This window comes from Haliaeetus albicilla, chromosome 9 (assembly GCF_947461875.1).
Source record: "Haliaeetus albicilla chromosome 9, bHalAlb1.1, whole genome shotgun sequence".
Taxonomy (NCBI): Eukaryota; Metazoa; Chordata; class Aves; order Accipitriformes; family Accipitridae; genus Haliaeetus; species Haliaeetus albicilla.
The window spans coordinates 29,963,888-29,982,759 of record NC_091491.1 but is presented as its reverse complement, the minus strand read 5'-3'; the positions used below and the strand labels follow the sequence as shown (position 1 = coordinate 29,982,759).

Sequence of the window (18,872 nt, the reverse complement as noted above, 5' to 3'; positions counted from 1 at the left end):
GTTCCCCGGGGACGGGGCGAGCACCGCCTGCCCGGAACCCGCCCGGCTCCTCGCCATTCACAGCGGCCGGGAGGAGCCGCCACCCGGCCCGGCTTCCGCCGCCGCCCCCTCCCTCCCTCCCTCCCCGGGCAGTCAGCCCGACCACGGCAGCAGCGGGACGGGCGCCGGGGGTGAGCGGGGCCTTGGAGGGGGGATGCGGGGGAGCGAGCAGGCGTCTGCCAGCAGGATGTGTCCGCCCCCGGCTCCGGGCGCCTCAGAGCCTGGGGATGGGCTCGGCACCCCGGGTGCCCCCCTAGCCCTCATCCGGGGAGCTGCGACCCTCCACCGGAGCTGGCCCGCTACCGGCAGAAGGAGAGCCCCGAGAGGAGGGGACCAGGGGGAGCCTTGCGGTGGGCACAGTTCGGGCCCGCCGGCCCGGGGAGGGACCGGTGCGGCGGAGCGAGCGCCGGGGACGGGCGCTGCGAGCGGGCTGCCGGCCCCGAGCGGCTCCCCCCCGCCTTCGCCTGCAGCGCTTGGCGGCAGGGCCGGCGGTGTCCTTTCCTACCCCCGCCAGCGCCACGGTAGCAGACGGGACCGGCTGCCCCTCGCCGGGGCCCTGCAGAGGGGGGAGGACCACCGCAGCAGCGGTCAGGTCCCACCTGCCGACGCCCCGTGTTGCGCGATGAGGGTGCGGGTGCCCGGCCCTACTGATCTCCCCGCCTGCCGTCCCCCAGCAGATGCCCCGTTGCCCATCCCAGACCTCCCCCCTCGCACCGTGCCTGGCGCTGAGCCTGCCCAGCACGACGGGCATGTCCTGACCTCGCGCGCTTGAGATGGCGGCTGTCCAGAGCTTCGGTGCCACCCGCCCCGGCGACCCCGAGCCCGGGGACCTCATCGAGATTTTCCGGCCGGCTTATCAGCACTGGGCCCTCTACCTGGGCGACGGGTACATCATCAACGTGACGCCCGTAGGTAAGGCTGGCGCAGCCCGGCGGGGCGCAGAGGGGGCTTTGGGGTCACCCAGGAGCCCGGTCTCCCTCCGTGGGCTGGTAGTGGACCCTGTGTGCGTAGATGGCGTTTCCAGGAGGCAACCAGAAACCCCTCTGAGGTCTTGGAGGGGCCAGACAAGGGCCCGCCTGGCTCATCCCATCCCTACCTTCCCCAGATGAAGGGCCGCCAGCCACGCTCGCCAGCGCCAAGTCAGTGTTCAGCAGAAAGGCCCGGGTGAGGATGCAGCTCCTGAAGGACGTGGTGGGAAATGACACCTACCACATCAACAACAAGTACGACGGCACCTACGCTCCCCTCCCGGTGGAGGAGATCATCCAGCGCGCCGAGTACCTCATTGACCAGGAGGTGTCCTACGACCTGCTCGGCAACAACTGCGAGCACTTTGTGACGCTGCTCCGCTACGGTGAGGGGGTCTCCGACCAGGTAAGTAACACGGGGTAAGCCCCTGCGTGGCTCCCAGTGCACCTCCTTGCTTCTCTGTGTGAGCTCCTGGACCAGGGCACAGCCTGCAAACTGCATAGGGACAGCAAAGCCCCAGGCACAGGGTCCAAACCATCACTGCCAGAGACCCTGGACCAGGAGGTTCGCTGTAGTCTGTCTGCACCCTGATAGTGCTCTCTTACTGAATACCACAGCCTAAGGGTGAAAGCCTGGGTGTTACCCCTTCTGCTTATGGGGCAGGTGTCTCTCATTCATTTAATTGCCTTGATTATCCCTGCCTGTTCTTCATTAGCTTGCCTGGGGGTTAAAAAAAAAAAAAAAAATAAAGCTCATCATGTTTCCAGCCTGTGTTTTATTTCCCCTTTGCAGGCCAAGCGAGCGATTGGTGCCATTGGATTTGTAACAGCTGCTGCTGGTGCCTTCTCCTTGCTGGGCTTGCTCCATAGCAGAACCAGAGAGAGACAGTACTGATGGCCCACTGGGACAAGCTCAGAGCAGAGCAGGGGACCCCCCAGCTGGGAGGGACCCAGGACAGTTTGTGGCCACAGCTGCCACTGAGACTTACTAACAACTGCGTAACCCTTGCTGAGAGCAGCACTAGCCTGTTTGCCACATCTGCTTTTATTTTATTGCCTGTGATGATTTTTCTGGTAGTCTGGGAGCACTTGCAAGCAAATTCTGTATCCTCACCCCCGCAGTGCTCTGCTGAGGGCTGGCACAGGCTTTTTACACACATCCTCTGTTTATCAGCTACATCCTGTGGGCTCTTTCTGTGAATAACCTATTTTAACCTTAACATTTTTACTTTGGGTTTTTTTTTTAAATCAAAAGTAATATAAAAGTATTGCTGAGGGTTTATTGTGTGTCCTCCAGCTGAGGGTCTGTGCAAGTGGGAAACCCCAGGTTCTCAGGCCTGTGAAAGGGCAGACAAGGCATGTACTGTGTCTTGGAGCCTGTGCCAGCTGTGCCTAAACTGAGCTGCTCCTGCGAGGGCAGGAGGTAGGAAGGAAGGGCACGCCTTGCAGATTGTATCCCTCAGTGTTTTAAATGAGTGCTCTGGTTTTGGCACAATGGTGTTTTGCTCAGTTTTCTCCTGCCTGGAAAGCGTCCCTTTCCCTGGCTCCTCTGACTCCCTTTGGGAGCAGCAGACCCCCAATCTGGGGACATCTGACAAAAAACCGAGCTAACTTTTTCTCTGGCTTGTTCCAGATTGGGGCTACTGTACCACTGAAATTTCCCTCTTCATCTCTGTAAATGTAGTAATTGTTGGCACTGGACCTGACCAAGCTTACTAGGTGATCTTTAAGGTCCCTTCCAACCCAAACTTTTCTATGATTTTAGTCCTTGAGCTGCCAAAGCACTGAGGTTTAAAGAAAGACCACCATGGATTGCACGGGTAGCCACGAGCCTTTGTCCCCTGGAGCTGTGGCCATTGGCTCTTCAGTGACCAGAAGTTGAATTTAAGCAGTTTGTAGCCCCAGCACAAGATCGATCTTCCTCTAGCCAGCAGGAAGGCAAAGCCAGGGTCCCTGCATTGCTGTGGGCGATGTACCTGGAAAACGACCTGTGCAGCACCTACGCCCTATCTCCAAATCTACAGAACCCCACTATTTCCTTGTCACAAAGCTGACGCGTGGCTTGTCTTAGAAGAAAACTGGTTTGGAAAAGTGTGGTTTATTACTCTTTACCAGGAATATCTGGCTTACGTGTTTGGAACCATGTTATTTGCAGACTGTGTGTAAGTAATTAAATCCTGTGTTGCTTTTGCCACAGGCGACTGCCTGGACTGTAAGAAGAGACGAGAGTAAAAGAGCTGCCTGTAAGAGGCTTGCTATTTTTATCTGCTCTTAACATGTACATAAAGTATCAGAAGGTTTTTTTAACACCAGTTGTTTCAGTGTTTGAAATAACAAACCCAAGACTTCTGGTCCTATTTTGTAGTGCCCTCTGTTATTACATTTAAATAAAGTTCTTTTTTTAATATGAGAAAATATAATAAAACTAAACCTGAAAGTCCTTTTTTGCTTCCTGCAAATGTAATCAAAAGTTCTTTCATGGCTAAACTAATTAGGTGGTTGAACAACTTGAAGATGAAAGAGCAAGTATAGAGGGGCTCAGCTTCTCGTACCTGTCCAGCAGCCACATGCTAGAGCACATTAAAACCCCTGCTTCTTGGCATGACCTAGTTAAAGCAAGCAGCCAAGGCTTAGCTCTGCTTTCTGCCATGTGACACAAAACCTGGGCCAGGACCTGGCAGCGGCAAAGCATGAATTGGGGGTGGGGGGAGTCACGTGTGTGTGTGTGTGTGCAGCAGCTGTAGTGTCCCCTTGTCTTTGCAAGCTTAAGTGGGGCATATCCTCGCCAGCCTTCCCAGCCTGGTGTTACAGCAATCTGTGAGCTTTAACCTTCCCTGTACTCAGAGCATTACGTCTGCCAGAACTGGCAAGGGAGAGCTGGGCGAGGGCAGCGTATGCACCTTCTCACATCTATAATTCACTCTGGGATGCAAGAAAACTGGAATTACTTCATCTGGGGAACTTGTAGTTCGTGGAAGCTGCAGCATTTAAACACAGGATTTTGCAATTGTACATGTGCTCCTCTGTGTGGTCAAGGTTAGGTCGCTTATTTTGGATTGCCTTCCCCTCAAGCCTGGTGGGTGCATTGACGGGATTTGGTGGAGCAGTGACTGAAACATGGAGTAAGAGTGTGATGTGGAGCAACAGAAGCCATCACTTTGCTGTATTCAGTATTTCTGAGCCTTTGTAGGAGATGTTGGCCAGGCCCAAGACCTGCTGGTGCCATAGAGTTGAGTCAAGGCTGTTATTTTACCAGCAGCAGAGAGAATAATCCTTGCTTGTGCTCCAAGGCAGAGCCAGCACAGGCCCAGCCTGCCCCTGAATGGATGGGTTTGTGCAGGGATTTCAAACATCTGAATCTGGTGCACATCAAATGATGAAAACACGGGCTGTTCAGTGCAAGCCAGGAAGCTGCCAGCTCTGTGCAGCCCCGTGCCTGGCTGCAGGGTCTTGCTTAGTCCTCGTCGCTGTATTTGTATGTGGGGTTAACGTAAACCTCATCAGTGCTTTTTGCTGCAAAGTCTTCTGCATTTACAGGAGGCCAGTTGGGATCCCTCTTCAGGATCCTCTGCCATTTTCGGTACTGGCTGTTTGACTGGTACCTGAAACAGGATTTAATCAGCAGCCAGAGGTGCTTGTTCTGCAAGATAATGTCCTGCGGAGTGACATGGCACAGGGTCAGTGCTGTTGCCCTTCACTGGAAGGGAAGACTGCTTGGGGACAAAAGCAATCCCTTGCTATGTGTGCAACGCCCCTGAGCCCCATGGTGCTGGGAGGCTGCGTGCACTCCCCTTCAGTAACACAGCTGTCAAATGCCACTGTCCTCATCCACAGAAAGGCTCTGCTCAGTGTCCTGATATGGGACAACACTGATCTCAGTCTGTTTAGCTGAAGGGGATAATCAAGGGGCAAGATTTTCCTCCTGGGGCTGTGGGACAACCAGGCACTGCTGCTCCTTGCAGGGGACAATACCGGGTGCTGGATACAGCCAGCCTTGACCCACAAAACACTTTAGGGCTTAGTCATTACTGCAATATCCAATGGCACAAGCCAGCGCAGCCTCTGGCCTGGTCAACTGTAGGACAAGAGGGACGTGGTTGTTTCAAAATCACTGCCAAGTGCATGACCCGTGCTGCGGTCTGCTCCCCTGCGAGCCAGGGCAGCGGGCTCCTCCGAGGCAGCTGCACTTAAGATTTTAGAGAGGGAATGAGCTGAAAAGATGTAGTCTAAAATCATCTCTGAGGCTGCATAAAATGGATTTGACTGATACACATTGAGTCTTCAGGAAAAAAAAGGCCTGAGGGTTTATGCTTCTGCAGGAGGAGCCCGTGGCTGCAAATGGGGTAGAAAGACATGAGCAGACACTGCTCCTGTTCTCCCCAGGGAACAGGTGGTAAACAAACGCACTCACCTCTGTAAAAAAAGATACACAAAAGGTGACCAAGAGCATCAGTAAGACGTAAACTCTCCAGATCATAGGAGTGTAAAGAAACTGTTGGAAAAGACACGAACAGCAATTAGGTTTAAATGCCTTGCCAAGATTTGCATCTGTTCCTAATGATTTGAGAAGCTGACTAATGTTTTCCCAGTGGCAAGCATGGAGGAGGCAGTAGGAAGTGACAGTAATTTGCTGTCACAGAGATCTTGGAAGGTTTGATGCCAGATTCCCCATGGCATGGAGCTGCCTAAATCATCTTGGCTACTTAAGCTACTGCTGAAACTTGCAGATCACGTGCCTGGGGCAGGATCTGGTGCCCAAATACTTCTGGGGAGCTGCAACTAATGCACAACCTGCGGCTCCTCTCCCACTGTGTATGCCCACCTTAACACCAGGACTCCACCCGAATCCATCCCATGCAGGGTGACCAGGCGTAAGCCACAGGGCTCAGCCATTCCTGACGTTGGGCAGCACAGCTGGAGGCAGCTGCCAGCACTGTGCCCTGGCTAAGCGCCCAGAGGGCCGAGACGTCCCGGCCCTGCATGAGCTCATGGTGCTCCAGGCAGGGGTAGCAGCAATCCCTGCCCACTCACTTCTCTGGCCAGCAAGCCTCCTCCAACATGCAAAATCACAATCCACCCTATTGTGCTTTTCTGTTAGGAAGAAAAGCTCAGCAAGCTATAAGCGCTTTTTCTTCTCCCGGTTGCTGCCCAGTCTTTAGAGGAGAGGAGGACTACTTCGTTAATCAAGCCCTTGTCAGAAGGATGTTAGAGCCAAGTTTGAAAGGGCTACCCAGTCAGCATCAGATTAGCAAATTCATTTCTAAGGTGACCACAGCTGTAGCTTCTGCTCTGTATGCTTAGGTAAAGGGCCAGCAAAATACATGTTGTGAAATGGAAATGCACTTTTTGTTTGCGCTTACCTGCATGCCGCTGTAAACAGCATCAATGTCAGCGAAGAACAGGAAGAGGCAGATTGCAAGCTGAAGGGCCAGGAGGACTGAAAATAAATCTAGGGAAAGAGCAGCATTTGTGGCCCCGGTAATGAGGGGGGTTGGTGACCAAACTCTGCAAATATGTTGACAGGAGCTAATGCCGTAAAAACTGCTATCAAGTAAAACGCCATTTTTCCCTCCCCCCCGTAAAAGGAGAGCTATGGAATTGAAACTAGGGGAGCTACTCCCCAGCAGCCATGTGATTTGGCATGTTCTGATTCTTATACAACCACAGAAAACTGCCTCGAAGGGGCACTGTTGTGAGCCACACCAGCATCCCTTCCCCTGCGCTTGCTCCTCCACATGCTCAGCCATACACCTGGACCGCAGGCAGCAGAGGAGGCTGCTTGTTCTTGTGGGCTGTCCTCCCAGGGAGGACCAGATGCTTCTGTGACTGACAGGGTGCAAAGGTGGGCTATAACTGTGCCTTGCACAGGAAGAGTTTGTCTGGCTTTGCATCCTCTTCCGAAGGATCAGGAGGCCACAGAGCAACAGCAAATGGCTCAGATGTCCGGAGGTGCCAAACTCCTGGCAATTACCTGGAGCTGAGCATCTTAAAACTAGCCGGCAAGTTGGGTCAACAGCTCCCAATGGCCTCCTCACTGCCAGGGAGGAGAGGGGACAGGGATGAGTGGGTGTCAAGAACAAGGGAATTGCCCTTTGCTTCCTCCTAGGGATTGTCCCCAAACGGGGATAAAACACAGAGAAGTGTGTGCAGGGTTCTCAGCTGACGGAGTCCTCCGTCCCATCTCAGTCTGGCTGCTTGCAGAATGGCTTCTTTCTGGTCTCACCTGTCTTCTGCAGGTGATCAATGCTCTGTGAAATGGGTTTGGGACCTGCCTTTTAACAAAATACCTAACAAAATCAACTCTGCTAAGATGAAGCAAAGTCCTGCCCTCTCATCCATGAGCTGCAATTGCAAGAGAGCTATCAGTCAATCGATGGCTAGAAGGGCTAAATCATCTCTGCAAAATTCAGACAGAAAATAAAAGTTATTGTGAGAGGATTTTAACAGTGATATTATCATGGGCTTTTCTCTCTCATCTCTAGGAATGGAAGTCAGGCAAGGTAAGACTGTGAGTCTCAGAGGAAGTCTTTCTGATGTGTGTATTTCAGAACAAATACGTCCGATCCTCATACGCTGTGTTCACAATAATAAACAGTTCTGCACTAAATCCAGCCCATCATCTTCTGCAAAGCACGTGTTTTCCAAAACAAGGTGCAGTCTCCTTTCTCAGCTCTGCTGCTTCTCATCTCAAGGAAGAAGCTAAGATAAGCAGTGCTCACTGAGCCCTTTTGTAATGAAGTAGGAGCTCACATACACCAACTATTACTTCACATGCCAGTCACTGGTACAGGTACAGAAAAACCCACAGCATCCCTTCCCTAGCAGCCTTTCCTGCCAGGGTTATTTTGTGGCAGGAACAGGAGTCTGCAGAGAACACGTTACTCCAGCTCTACTCACAGTTGGTGTAGATGGGCTTCCGGAAAGGCTTTCCCTTGGAAAAGACGAAGGCCACAATGATGCAGTTGATAGAAGACAGTGGCCACAGCGTAGTGTCTTCATAACTGAGGACAGTGCTCTGGGCACCACTGCTGGTACTGTTTTCCCCTGGGCTGGTGGGGGACACGGTCTGGTTCCCTGGAGAGCCATATCTGTAAGGTAACACCCAGCATTTTGTTCCTGCTCTCTCCAGCAGCAGTAGGCTGCAAACAGCAATTCCCTCTTCTTTCCACCCCAGCCCACTATCATGACCAGGTATCACCCACAGGAGTAAAAACCATATGTTAAAAAAAAACAACAAAAAAACAAAACCAAAAAAGATCAGCTCAATTTTCTGGTGTGTGCCAAAATCTCTGCTCTCAGATGAGCAACAACAGCAGCGTTTGAGAGACACAGCTAGGAAGATGTGCGTGCCAGGTGCCCGCACACCACTCCGGCACGCTCGCCCTGCGATGCATCCACGCAGCGGCAGGGAAACGACCCTGGCCGAGCGCTGGCATCCAGGAGCATCCCCACTGAAACGCCTCACTGGGCCTCCTGCCCTGCCGGTTCATTTCTGTGTGACGATATGCTGGTCATTAATATATACTCTTTAACCTATGTATATAATACATGATATAATTCGGCTCTGGAATACGGAGAGAGACATTTTACCTTTCACAGACAGGGAAACGGGCCAGCTCCTGACCTCCCTCGCAACCCTTTAGCTCAGCCAAGTCAGATTCCAGAAGAACCCGGCCCCGGGGCTCTTTATTTCCCCGAGGAGCTGCGCTGCCAGACCCGGGGATGGGTGCCCACCGCAGCTCGGTGGCGCGGGCACGGCCGGTTCTCCCACATCGCCAGATGGGCAGCGCCCAGCGGGCTTCAGGGGAGGCGTTTGAAAAGCACGCGTGTGTCAGCCCTCGGGCTGGCCCTGTGGATTTCAGTGCGGCATCTGCAGCAACTTAATTTGGTCGTGGCAACGCTCTGCTGAGCATACACACGGGGCGGGGGCAAGGGGGGGGGAATTGTCCTGTTGGGGTCCTGCGGTGTGCCCGGCTGCAGGCCACGGCAAGGCTGGAGTGTCCCCCGCACACAGCAGCGACGGGATCTGCAAGCTGGAGATCAGAGACAAAAAGAGGGACTTACCTCTGGCCGGCTAGCACTACATACCAGGGCTGCTGCTTCACCAGAAGGAAGCCACAGGTTTGCATGATTATGGTAAAGCAGACGTTGAGGGTGATGGAGAGCAGCAGAGGAGGAGAGGTGAGCTGGCCGGGAGGGCGATAAGGTGCCAGCTTTGGATAGGCTTCAGTCAAACTCACTGGAGAGAAACCAGAGGCATTTGCAGTCCACGGCAGCCCAGCCCGCCAGCGTCCCTCTGTGTTCGCCGGGCAGAGCCGCGCACACAGACCACCCCGTCTGCTCATCACGGGTGAAAGCTGCAAAGCCTGGCCCTAATAAGCAGGCAAGAAATGGCTTTGATCTCCACTATTTTCCACCTGAACCTTCTCTGAATCCCCCCCTCAGGAAAACACACAGAGAAGATGGGGAGTATTATCCCATCCACAGGGATCTCCATGGGAGTCTAAGAGCTGTACTGAGTCTCACGCTGGGAACACAGAGGAGAGCCAGGACCTGAAGTTAGGCTGTCTGAGCCCCACTAGCAGTTACCGGAGCAACTGCTCCTCTTCCAGTCGAGTCTCATATCCAAACCCTATCAGTTATGTACAGAGTTCTGCAGCTGTGTTTGCAAAGGACTGTGAGCCAATTCCCACACTCTGGGCCCTAGGAATTGGTCTAGCATCAATGGTTATGATGTTACTGACAGCAGAACTTGGCTCCTCATTTTAGTTTTTATTGGGAAATGAAGTCAACTATTTACACTCAGGCTCTTAAACAGACACAGCTTCTCTGAGCTGCTTACTTGTTAGGCAAACCAGAAGGGTAATGATGACGTCTTGTATCAAATACTGGTGAATCCCAAAGATTTGCAGTTGCTGGAACAAAAACAAAGGCAGCAGCACCTGAGAACAGATGACAACTTCAACAACACAAACTGTAACATCTGATGCTATTTCAGAGCAATGTCATGCCAGCAACAGCAGCCTCAGGGCCCTGATGCAACTCCATAAGGACTGGCAAGCCCTGTCAGCCAGGTCCCACTGAACCCCTTGCTAATTCATAGCACTTGCGGGTGACCTAACATCTGAATGTGGCATTTGAATGTTTTTCCACCCTTCTTCCAGCAGATACCAATGCTCTTTGGACCACCTAGATCAGGTCACGCACTCCCAGCCCACAGTAACAGCAATGACAGCCAGACTTTCACTTTGTGCCAGGTTTGAAATGTCTTTGGGTAGTGGGGACATGGACAAAGTTGGTGCACCCAAGCTAGTGGCTGGGAAAGCTGTCCCCACGTGGTGATCCACCAGCAGTCCCTGTTTGCCACCAAGCCTCGGCTGTACCTTGCAGATTCACAGCAGCTCACTTTGCTTGAGGTGAGAGAGGTGGCCCAGAGTAAATCCATACATGAATTTCCTTCGCCTTTTTTCTTTTCATGTATTAAAATTTTAGAGGATTCATCACATACTGGTGATATGCAATGGTAATTCTTCTTTAACTACCCTCCTTCATCTGCCTGAGACACCCGCTTCTTTTTCAAGCTTTTTTCCAGCAGAGAGAGGTAGCTGCTCTCCCAAAGCCCCCATTTTACAGTAAGTCCTGCTCCTGGGCCTCCACCGCTCAGCTAGGCAGGACTCACTCCCTTCTAATTCCCTTTCTTCTTTTGGAAGAGATGAAGTTTTATCACTGGGCTTTTTCCCTGATTCCGGGGGTCCCTACAACCAATCTATCCCCTGCTGGTAATTACCCAGCTTTTCACATCTGTTATTCCTTGAAGCCCTATATGCCTTTTCTTCCCTGCCGAGTAATACCACTAAAGATAAAAACCTACAGTGAGCACAGTGTACTGATAAAAGATGGGCATGAAACACTTACCCAAAAGAGTAGAGCGGTACCAACAAACTGAATCAGGCCATAAAGGGTCAGGTATTTAACCACAGCGAAGGAAGCAACCAAAGCAGCTCGACCTTCCCTGCTCAAAACAAAAAACAAAGCTAAAAACCCCACTTACAGCTACAGTGCTATAATTTTAGGTGTATGGATGATTTCTGCTTTTAGGATCTGTGTTTAGGATCTCTAAGAAGAATAGAAAATGGTTCAAATTCCATAGACAAATATTTTGGCCTTAAGATACTGCAGAGCCACTTAACTACCTTTCATCTGCAGTGTTTTGTTTCTTTGGTTTTATTCTGCAGCTACAATTTTAATACCTGGATTAAGCTGCTGTTGCTTTTTCATTACTAATTTGCTCAACAGTTATGGGAATCAAGTGCATTTCTACACAAACAGGTAATTGGTTTTGCATACATTTGGTTAAATGACATTATTCCTGGCTGCTCCATGACTGCGTGCAGCATATGGATATATATTTTTCAAAGTAATGGCAAGCAAATCTATTCTGTGGTCACTGTTATACTTGCCCTTTCATGTGACTCTACTGCTGTAACTGTCCAACAGCATCAGTCACCATGGGCAACGCTCTCCTAAAATCACAAAAACCTCCCAGCACTGGAATTTGAGGATCAAAACCAATTAAAACCCCCTTCTGCTACATTTTATACAGTTACTGAGGAATTAAGTTTGGTTTATCAGCGTCTTTGAGAGTAGCGCACTCCCACTCGCAACCCCGCACACTGAGCTCAGAGCAGGCAGCAGCACCCCGCGACTGCACCAGGGCAGCACCCAGCAAACTCACCTGATCAGCTCCGGCACACACTGGATGTTGGGGATTTGGGAGGTGAAAGGCGAGGCCACGGATGCCTCCTGCTCTGACAGTGATATCCCTGCGTGGGCCATTTTCAAAGCCTGAAATCCATGGGAGTCAGAAGATGGAGAGACATCCCTCCCACCCTGAGCAGTATGTTTACTGGCACTTCACAAGTTTTGCTCCAAGTGTCCTTTGTAACTGATCTTCCTCTATTCTGTGGCCCAGCTGATCTCATTTTCCAGCTATCTTCCCTTTCCTGGAGCTTAAATATTTCTTTTGTTCATTTAATCCCATTATACCTATTTACAATCCTTTGAACCACCCTGTATGCCATTTCCCACACTGGAGTTTGTGCATACCTCCCCTCTTAAACAGTCTGCTAAACTATTTAAATTACCATTTTATCCTCTTTCTATTTCCTTCAATCTCTTGTTCCTATTTTTTTTATTGCTCTGAGCTCCCTGTCCTTGTCACCTCTGGTTTAGTGCTCAGGTGTAGGCTATAGACAACTTTTACAAAGGAAGCTAATGCAGTATTATAAAATTATACCATGATAATAATATAACTATTATAAGTATGTTATGCTATATATAATTTACTAGATATAATATATGGTAGATTATAATAAAATAATAAGTAATAAAATAATTATTTTTATAGCTGAAACCCTCAAATTTACAATTGTGTAAGAAACATGTAAGAAAAAGGTCTCTTGGCCCTGTTTCTGGGGAAAAATACCAAAACAGTAATCCTCTGTTACTGGGTATATTAGTATAAAAAAATGCATGTAGATAGTATTTTACAGTGACATGCTGACAGAGTAGTACCCACGGGCTAACTTGGGAAATGCTGGTGACAAGTGGTGTTGGGCAGCCTCTCGTCACAGAACTCCTTGGGTTGAAAGAGAGGAAATTTAACAAGAATGGGAAACGAGCTCCTACGTACCCCGCAGTCATTGGCACCATCACCACACATACCCACGTAGTAACTGATGGAGGAAAAAGAAGGCAAACGCATAAGCTTTGCATGTAGTTGATCCTGTGGTGGAGCACCCACTGGCTTAGCACTTGCAGGTACATCACAGAGCAGGGACTCATGTTGGCCCTGGAGAAGGCAGTGGCTGTTTCCAGAGGGCAAGTTGCATACGGGGAGAGGATGGGGCAGAGTGCACCAGGCAAAATTAGGGTTAAGCATTGAAAGAGGCTGTAACGGGAAAGAGAACACCGCCACTTTATGCCAGACAGTGTTTTCCCTCTAGTACCAGGAGCCATGGAAAGGGAGCAGGGTGTGCATGTTTGCAGCAACTCCTGTGGCTACAGCTTGGCTTTTACTGGCATTTTCTCCTCAACTGTCTTTGTAGACCGAAGACACAGGAATTGCTGAAATAATACAGCAGTTCCCAAACCACCACATATGAGGTCCCCCTGAGAGGGCAGGGAACTTCATCCCCAGAGGAAGCACCTCATAACCAATAATTAACTGTTTCTTTTTTGGAAAGGTATCACATCTTGTTTATGCTTAGCAAGCAATATCCATAGTTAGCATGAGTCCTGTTTGGGGGAGGAAACATTCCTTGGAGGACCTGGAAGAGCATCTCTGGGGTTGAACTCCTAAGTATGTCAGGTTGTTTTCAGCTTTGCTAAAGCTGCAGCCAGGACAGCACCAGCAGCTGTGCAGGAGTTGCTGGGGGGGGGGGCGCTATTTGTATGTGCAGGGGTCTGCCTCTGTGTTTTTAGCTCAGCCTCATTTAATGCTGCCTTCTATACTGCACCGGCAAGCAACAGTGGCTAAGTCTGAGCAAGGGGTGCAGGTACTCCTGATGCGGAGGGATCCCTGTAGGGGAACTGGGAGGAAGGTGGCCACAAAGGATGCAAATAGGGATCACGTGCGGAGGAAGGGAGGGTTGGAAAAATGGGCCTGGAGCAGCACTAGCTGGGACAATTACACTTTAAAGAAAACTTGTTATTTGTTTGGTTCAAGAGGAAAACAAAAGAAAACCTTACTCGAGTTTCTGAAACTCTTCAATAAGGCTGGATTTCTGGCCAGGAGACATCCTAGCAAAGACAGTCGCGTTCACCAGTATCTGCAAGAAAGAGCAGTGGGCTGCCTCGGGCAGGGATTTGTGCCTCCATCGCTCCACCAAGGCAGGATCACACCTCCCTGATGGGTGCCTGACACATTTGTAAAACCCTATAATCCCATCTCCCAAAGCCTACCATGGTTTTGCCACCCTTGGGGTTTGAGTTTCCTCTAACATCAGATTTATCCTGCTCTGTTTTCTGCCTTGCCTGTTCTGTAAGAGGTGCGGGGAAACCAGCGATCACCACATGCTCTGCAGCAGCCCTTAGAGCAGCAAGGCATTATAAGTGTTTCCCAAGTGCAGAACAGATGGTTGATGACAGCAGCAATAACATTGCTCAGCCTGAGGTTTCTCCTACCTGAAAATCTGGCCAGAAAGTATAAAATCTGAAAATCTGTCCCAGCACCAGGTATTTTATGGACTGGGTGACAGGAGTTGAAGATTTCTGATGCTAGATGTGGGGGTTTCATGTTCCTGATGCCCCTGCTGAGCAGAGGCCATTGCCAGCTATGGTAGTGGCACATGGGAATGGGGTTGATGTTTTTAATTAAACTGAAATTGAGAAGGTGACCATGGAGTAACTCCACTGCGCAGCTGCTCACAGCACCACAGCCACCCTTGTCATTTGAGGTCTTAGAAGATGCTGAAAGCAAGCTGTTCAGGTTAAACCTGAGGCACCGTGGGAGGCTGCCCAGAGCTGTCAAAATGTGAAGTGACAATGTTACAGCTACCAACAGAAAAACACCTTTCTCCAGTCGGAACATGGCTGCCACTTAATAAAAAAGGGAGGGCAAATAAGTGCTTTGCTTCCTCTGAACTTACTTTTGGCAGCAAGCTGTAGAAGTGCTTTATAATAACCTGATAGGACTTTCCATTCATTGCAAAATGGTAGTTGCAGGTTTCTCCTTCCAAGGTGATCTTTTCCTCAGTGTTAGCACATACCTCCTAGAAATAAGGCAGCATTTATTCTCAGACTGAGGTCATAACATGCCATTTCACTTCCACCTCATCAGCCTCCCACCAGGCAACCAGGTACACAGCCTTATGCAGCATCCTTTTGTAAAACTTCACTCCTGGCAGTACTTGATTTTCTAACTGAGTTTCCATGCGTAACTAATCCCTGTTAGCCACAGGCTGCTAGTTTAGACAGTGAAGTTTGGCCCAGCAAATAGTCACACAGACAAGTATGTATAATTGCATTAATTCTGCACACTTTAAGCATGACTGAAGTGGTCACTGCATCTGCAAAGCCCGACCAGTTATTCACATAGTTATTTCGTATGTTGTCCTGAGCAAAGAATTCAGTAGCACTGGATTAATTATTTCTCCCTAACAGGTGCATGGTCCATACCACACCTCCATATGCCCTGAGGTAGATACAAACTAGCCCCCAGGTTTCCTCTGTTCCTCAGACCTACTTCCAAATTCCCAGCAAGGAGCCAGTTATTAGACATTAAAAGCTTTGTTAATTGCCCTTGGCACTCAAAAGCAACCATCCCTGGCTGTGCTTACACAGAGAACAGCTGTGTTTTCTTTGCGGTCTTCTGCCAATTGCCAGGCAATGGAAGCTGGAGCGGAGCCCTCCGGTTCGTTTGCTTCGATGAGGATGACTTTGCTGCCCGTGTGAATCATACCCGCATTCCTGGCCACCGTGACAGCTGTCTGCAAGTTGTCCCCTGAAAGGATAGAGGAGAGGCAGGCTCCTCACATCTGCCATAGCACAGTGGCAGCCCAGGTGGAGACCACGGACATGCAATGGAGGATGCCGGAGGAGTGAATCTCTCTCCTGTGTGCCCTGTGGCAGCTACACAGCCACAGAAGGAGCCTGGGGGATTTACCTGTGACCATGACATTCCTGATGTGGGCGGCAGCCAGCTCCCGCAACACAGGCTTCGTCTCCTGCTTCAGGCGGTTCTCCATCACCAGGAGGCCCAGGAACTCCAGCCCAGACTCTGCTTCCTCTCTTGGAGCAAGGACAGAAACATACGTGCTGTTTCCCATGGACAGCACAGAGAGCAAGACTCTCCCTGCGATTTTTGTTCAACGGGAAAGCCATACTCGCTGGGAAACACAACTGCTACAAGTTCAACACAAGCAGTGCTCAACAAGCATCAACATTTCTGCAGCTTCAGCCAAGCTGCTGATCTGCTATATTGCTGTCTCTAGGAAGGAATGCAGCAGAGATGCGTGCGCAGGAAGAGGGACAGAGATTTGCAGGAACTGGCTGTCTGAAACCCACAGATTATGGCATACAGAATTTCTGTTGCAGGCCCAATCCATTGCCGTGTAGAAGCACAATAACCAGCTTTCATTACCCTTTGATAACACATCCTGAAATTCAGCTCAGTGAGCCTTGCAAGAGCAGTAGTAAAGCAGGCAATTAACAGTGTAATCAGCATCTGCTGAGAGGAAGGTGTTACGCAGTACAGCTTCCCAATAGGCTTCCTTCGGCAGGAGAGGAGGGGAAGGTTTGGGGCAGGTCGTAACAAGCAGATAGGAAAGCAACCCCACAGCGATACCAGCGGCTCGTCAGCACACCTTACCTGTTTAGGTTGCTCACATCTACATCCTTTCCTAGGTTTAGCACTTTATGGGCCAGGGCAATGACTCTGAAGCCTTGGCTTGTGTACGTCTTAAGCTCCTTTAAGAAATCAGCTGGGACTGTTCACAGGAAAAAATGTTTCATAGTTAGAATATTGCTGATTGCTTTTCTAGGGTTTAAATGCCTGTCCTTTAAACCACTTTATAGCCTTAGTTACAGCACTGTGGCCTCTCATAAAAGTCAGCTGTTTTGTACCAAGGCTGTGTAACTGGCTGTTCAAATAAGTGATCTATGCATCTGTTTTATACTTTTTAAATGCATATTAAGGTGCAGGTAGGCTTTACTGCATACATGCTGAGTGCCTGCAGAAATTGTTTTTATGTTTATGCCTTATGAGAGAATTCTCTGAAATTCTAAATTTTCAATTCTCTAATCATTCCCGTGACAAAGCAAAAAGTTCCTTTCAACTTTGCACTACTTTGTACTCACTATGTACTGCAATCACAGCTTTACAGTGCAGTACCTAATTATTCATTAAGCTGTAATCAATATAGAAACAATCAAGATAGGATAAGAGGAGCTATTTAGAAACCTGAGAAAGTGGAACATAATTTTGAAGATATTTTTCTTGCTGATATTGACTTGTTTGGAGGTCTGTGTCGTTAGATCTTAGGTGGTTCTAAACTAAACCTTTCTATTGTCCCTCAAAACTGTTTTCACCTGTTTTCAGGTCAGTGCCGTCTGAAATAACAAACCACAGAGCCACAGACTATTGGTACTGTGTGTGTTTGGCATCCTTTTGAAGTATTCAGTGAATGTGACCTGAGTTTCAAGTTTGCAGACAAATTTGAGTATAAGCCTATAATACTGTTCACATACAAAAAAGAAGCCTGTTTACTTGCAGAGAGAGGACAGAAGTCTTGGCTCAAGCATTAATGTCAATTATCCTTGATAACAGTAATTTGCATGTCCACAGCAAGTTTTCCATTGCTGAGATTTAAAGCCTTTGCAAGCTGGGTCAGTAACTCAATGCTGAATTTACAGGGCAATAAATTAGGAGGAAATTTAAGAACTTGTACAGCACAACACTTGCTGTGAGACATGCAATTACCGTGATCCTACGTCTGGCTCTGAGTATTTTGACTTATCAACATTATTTATACACTGTATCTTCAGCTGATGCAAGTCAGCTACGGGATGTACAGCAGCTGAACCTCAGGCTGTGCATCTCACTAGCTGTTATGCTGTGTGCATCTTTAACTTACAAACAAACAATGAAAACTTGTTTGTAGTATTAACTAAAGACATTTAACAAGCCCAAGCCTTGTTTGTGGGAAGAATCATACACATGCAGTTGCAGTGTGGCCAGTAGAAATCCTTGTAGGATTTCAGCTCCAGCATAAGCTCTGGTTTGGATTAAGTCCAAATAAACACTGTACAGTTGCCCTTTCCCAATTCTATACCAGTATCTTGTCTACAAAAGCTGGACACTATTTCTGGTGCTCCTTTCATGTACAGGTCGTACTGTTCCTCGCCGATCTTCTGTGAAACAACAGACATCCTCTGCAGCCCAGAAGAAAATGGGAATTGATGTAAGATTGCTATTCCTTCCACAGGAGCCTGGAAGAGGTCAGGAAAGTCAGATATTATCAGAGCCATTGATTACGCAAAGCAAATCCATTCTGAACTTTAGCTCATTTGAGTCTTTCTTGCTAAGGTGATTTATTATTAATAGGAGACTGTTTCACTTTTGCTGCCTTCTGGCTGTGGGACCAGATCACTGATTACAAGTTTAGGAGCCACGGTCTCAACAACTCTGTCTTCTCAGCATACTTCCCAGGAACCTCAGTGTTTTTCTCTATATTTAACTTGTTTTGCAGGCTTTGCCCCAGCCTTTCTCTTAATAAACACATATTAATGTAATATTCCTGGATCTACAGTCCTGGGAACTGAAATTTGATGAGTTACAGTGACATTACCATGGGAACAGAGCAATCCTAGAAACAAGACTGATTTCCTTGTTGCCACAGCACTGTCTTCCTGGTATGGCTAACAGAAATCACACTCCTTCCACTGGGAAGAAGCTAGCTGGGTCGACATTTGGACTGGAAACATAACAATTTTCAACTGTCAAAATACATAGCTTCCCAAGGGGCCTTTTAAGAGGAAGAGTGAAACAAACAACATTGTGCTTTAGGGTGAGGCTGATAAATCTGCTAGTGGGGTTGCACGACCATTACCAGCAGGCCTCATGGACCCACATCTGTGCTTCTCGATGTAATGCCTTGTCCTTACTCACATTGCCTCCTCCTGCAGATGAATTCATGCTTTACACTTTTATTCCATTTACATGGTTTCTCTGCATTAGTCTTCACTTACACTGATCGTGCAGTTTCATTTTGCCAGCAGCTTTACAGGGTGAGGACTCAGAGAAGTCTGTACCTTTTATTAGTGCAAGTAGGAGAGTTGGAAATGAGGGGCTTTTAGGCCTATGAA

General features: G+C 49.2%; 2 protein-coding genes across 8 annotated transcripts in view; one reads left to right on the top strand and one right to left on the bottom strand.

The window, feature by feature from the left end:
- The first annotated feature begins 42 nt into the window (after positions 1 to 42).
- On the top strand, positions 43 to 3,447 carry PLAAT1 (phospholipase A and acyltransferase 1). 2 transcript variants are annotated; one of them, XM_069792390.1, is made up of 4 exons: positions 43 to 170; positions 717 to 951; positions 1,145 to 1,413; positions 1,801 to 3,447. In XM_069792390.1, the coding sequence occupies exons 2-4, from the start codon at positions 813 to 815 to the stop codon at positions 1,900 to 1,902; spliced, it is 510 nt and encodes a 169-aa protein (XP_069648491.1). In that variant the 5' UTR covers positions 43 to 170; positions 717 to 812; the 3' UTR covers positions 1,903 to 3,447. The 2 variants fall into 2 exon arrangements, with proteins under 2 accessions (XP_069648491.1, XP_069648492.1); XM_069792391.1 differs by having other exon boundaries at positions 55 to 170; positions 714 to 951.
- The window catches only part of LOC104313332 (probable cation-transporting ATPase 13A5), a 38,595-nt gene continuing 22,498 nt past the window's right edge, over positions 2,776 to 18,872 (bottom strand). For 3 of the 6 annotated variants that reach the window (XM_069792384.1, XM_069792385.1, XM_069792388.1), the window contains 15 exons: positions 17,840 to 17,996; positions 16,378 to 16,495; positions 15,673 to 15,797; positions 15,347 to 15,510; positions 14,657 to 14,779; positions 13,758 to 13,837; positions 12,700 to 12,742; positions 11,743 to 11,852; positions 10,923 to 11,019; positions 9,850 to 9,922; positions 9,072 to 9,246; positions 7,905 to 8,095; positions 6,368 to 6,456; positions 5,419 to 5,499; positions 2,776 to 4,662 (listed from right to left, as the gene is read on the bottom strand). In XM_069792384.1, coding sequence (XP_069648485.1) covers positions 4,462 to 4,662; positions 5,419 to 5,499; positions 6,368 to 6,456; positions 7,905 to 8,095; positions 9,072 to 9,246; positions 9,850 to 9,922; positions 10,923 to 11,019; positions 11,743 to 11,852; positions 12,700 to 12,742; positions 13,758 to 13,837; positions 14,657 to 14,779; positions 15,347 to 15,510; positions 15,673 to 15,797; positions 16,378 to 16,495; positions 17,840 to 17,996 — 1,827 coding nt within the window. In that variant the 3' untranslated portion in view covers positions 2,776 to 4,461. Of the gene's footprint in view, positions 4,663 to 5,418; positions 5,500 to 6,367; positions 6,457 to 7,904; positions 8,096 to 9,071; positions 9,247 to 9,849; positions 9,923 to 10,922; positions 11,020 to 11,734; positions 12,958 to 13,757; positions 13,838 to 14,656; positions 14,780 to 15,346; positions 15,511 to 15,672; positions 15,798 to 16,377; positions 16,496 to 17,839; positions 17,997 to 18,872 lie in introns of those variants that run through there. The other 3 variants (XM_069792386.1, XM_069792389.1, XM_069792387.1) reach the window with 3 other exon arrangements.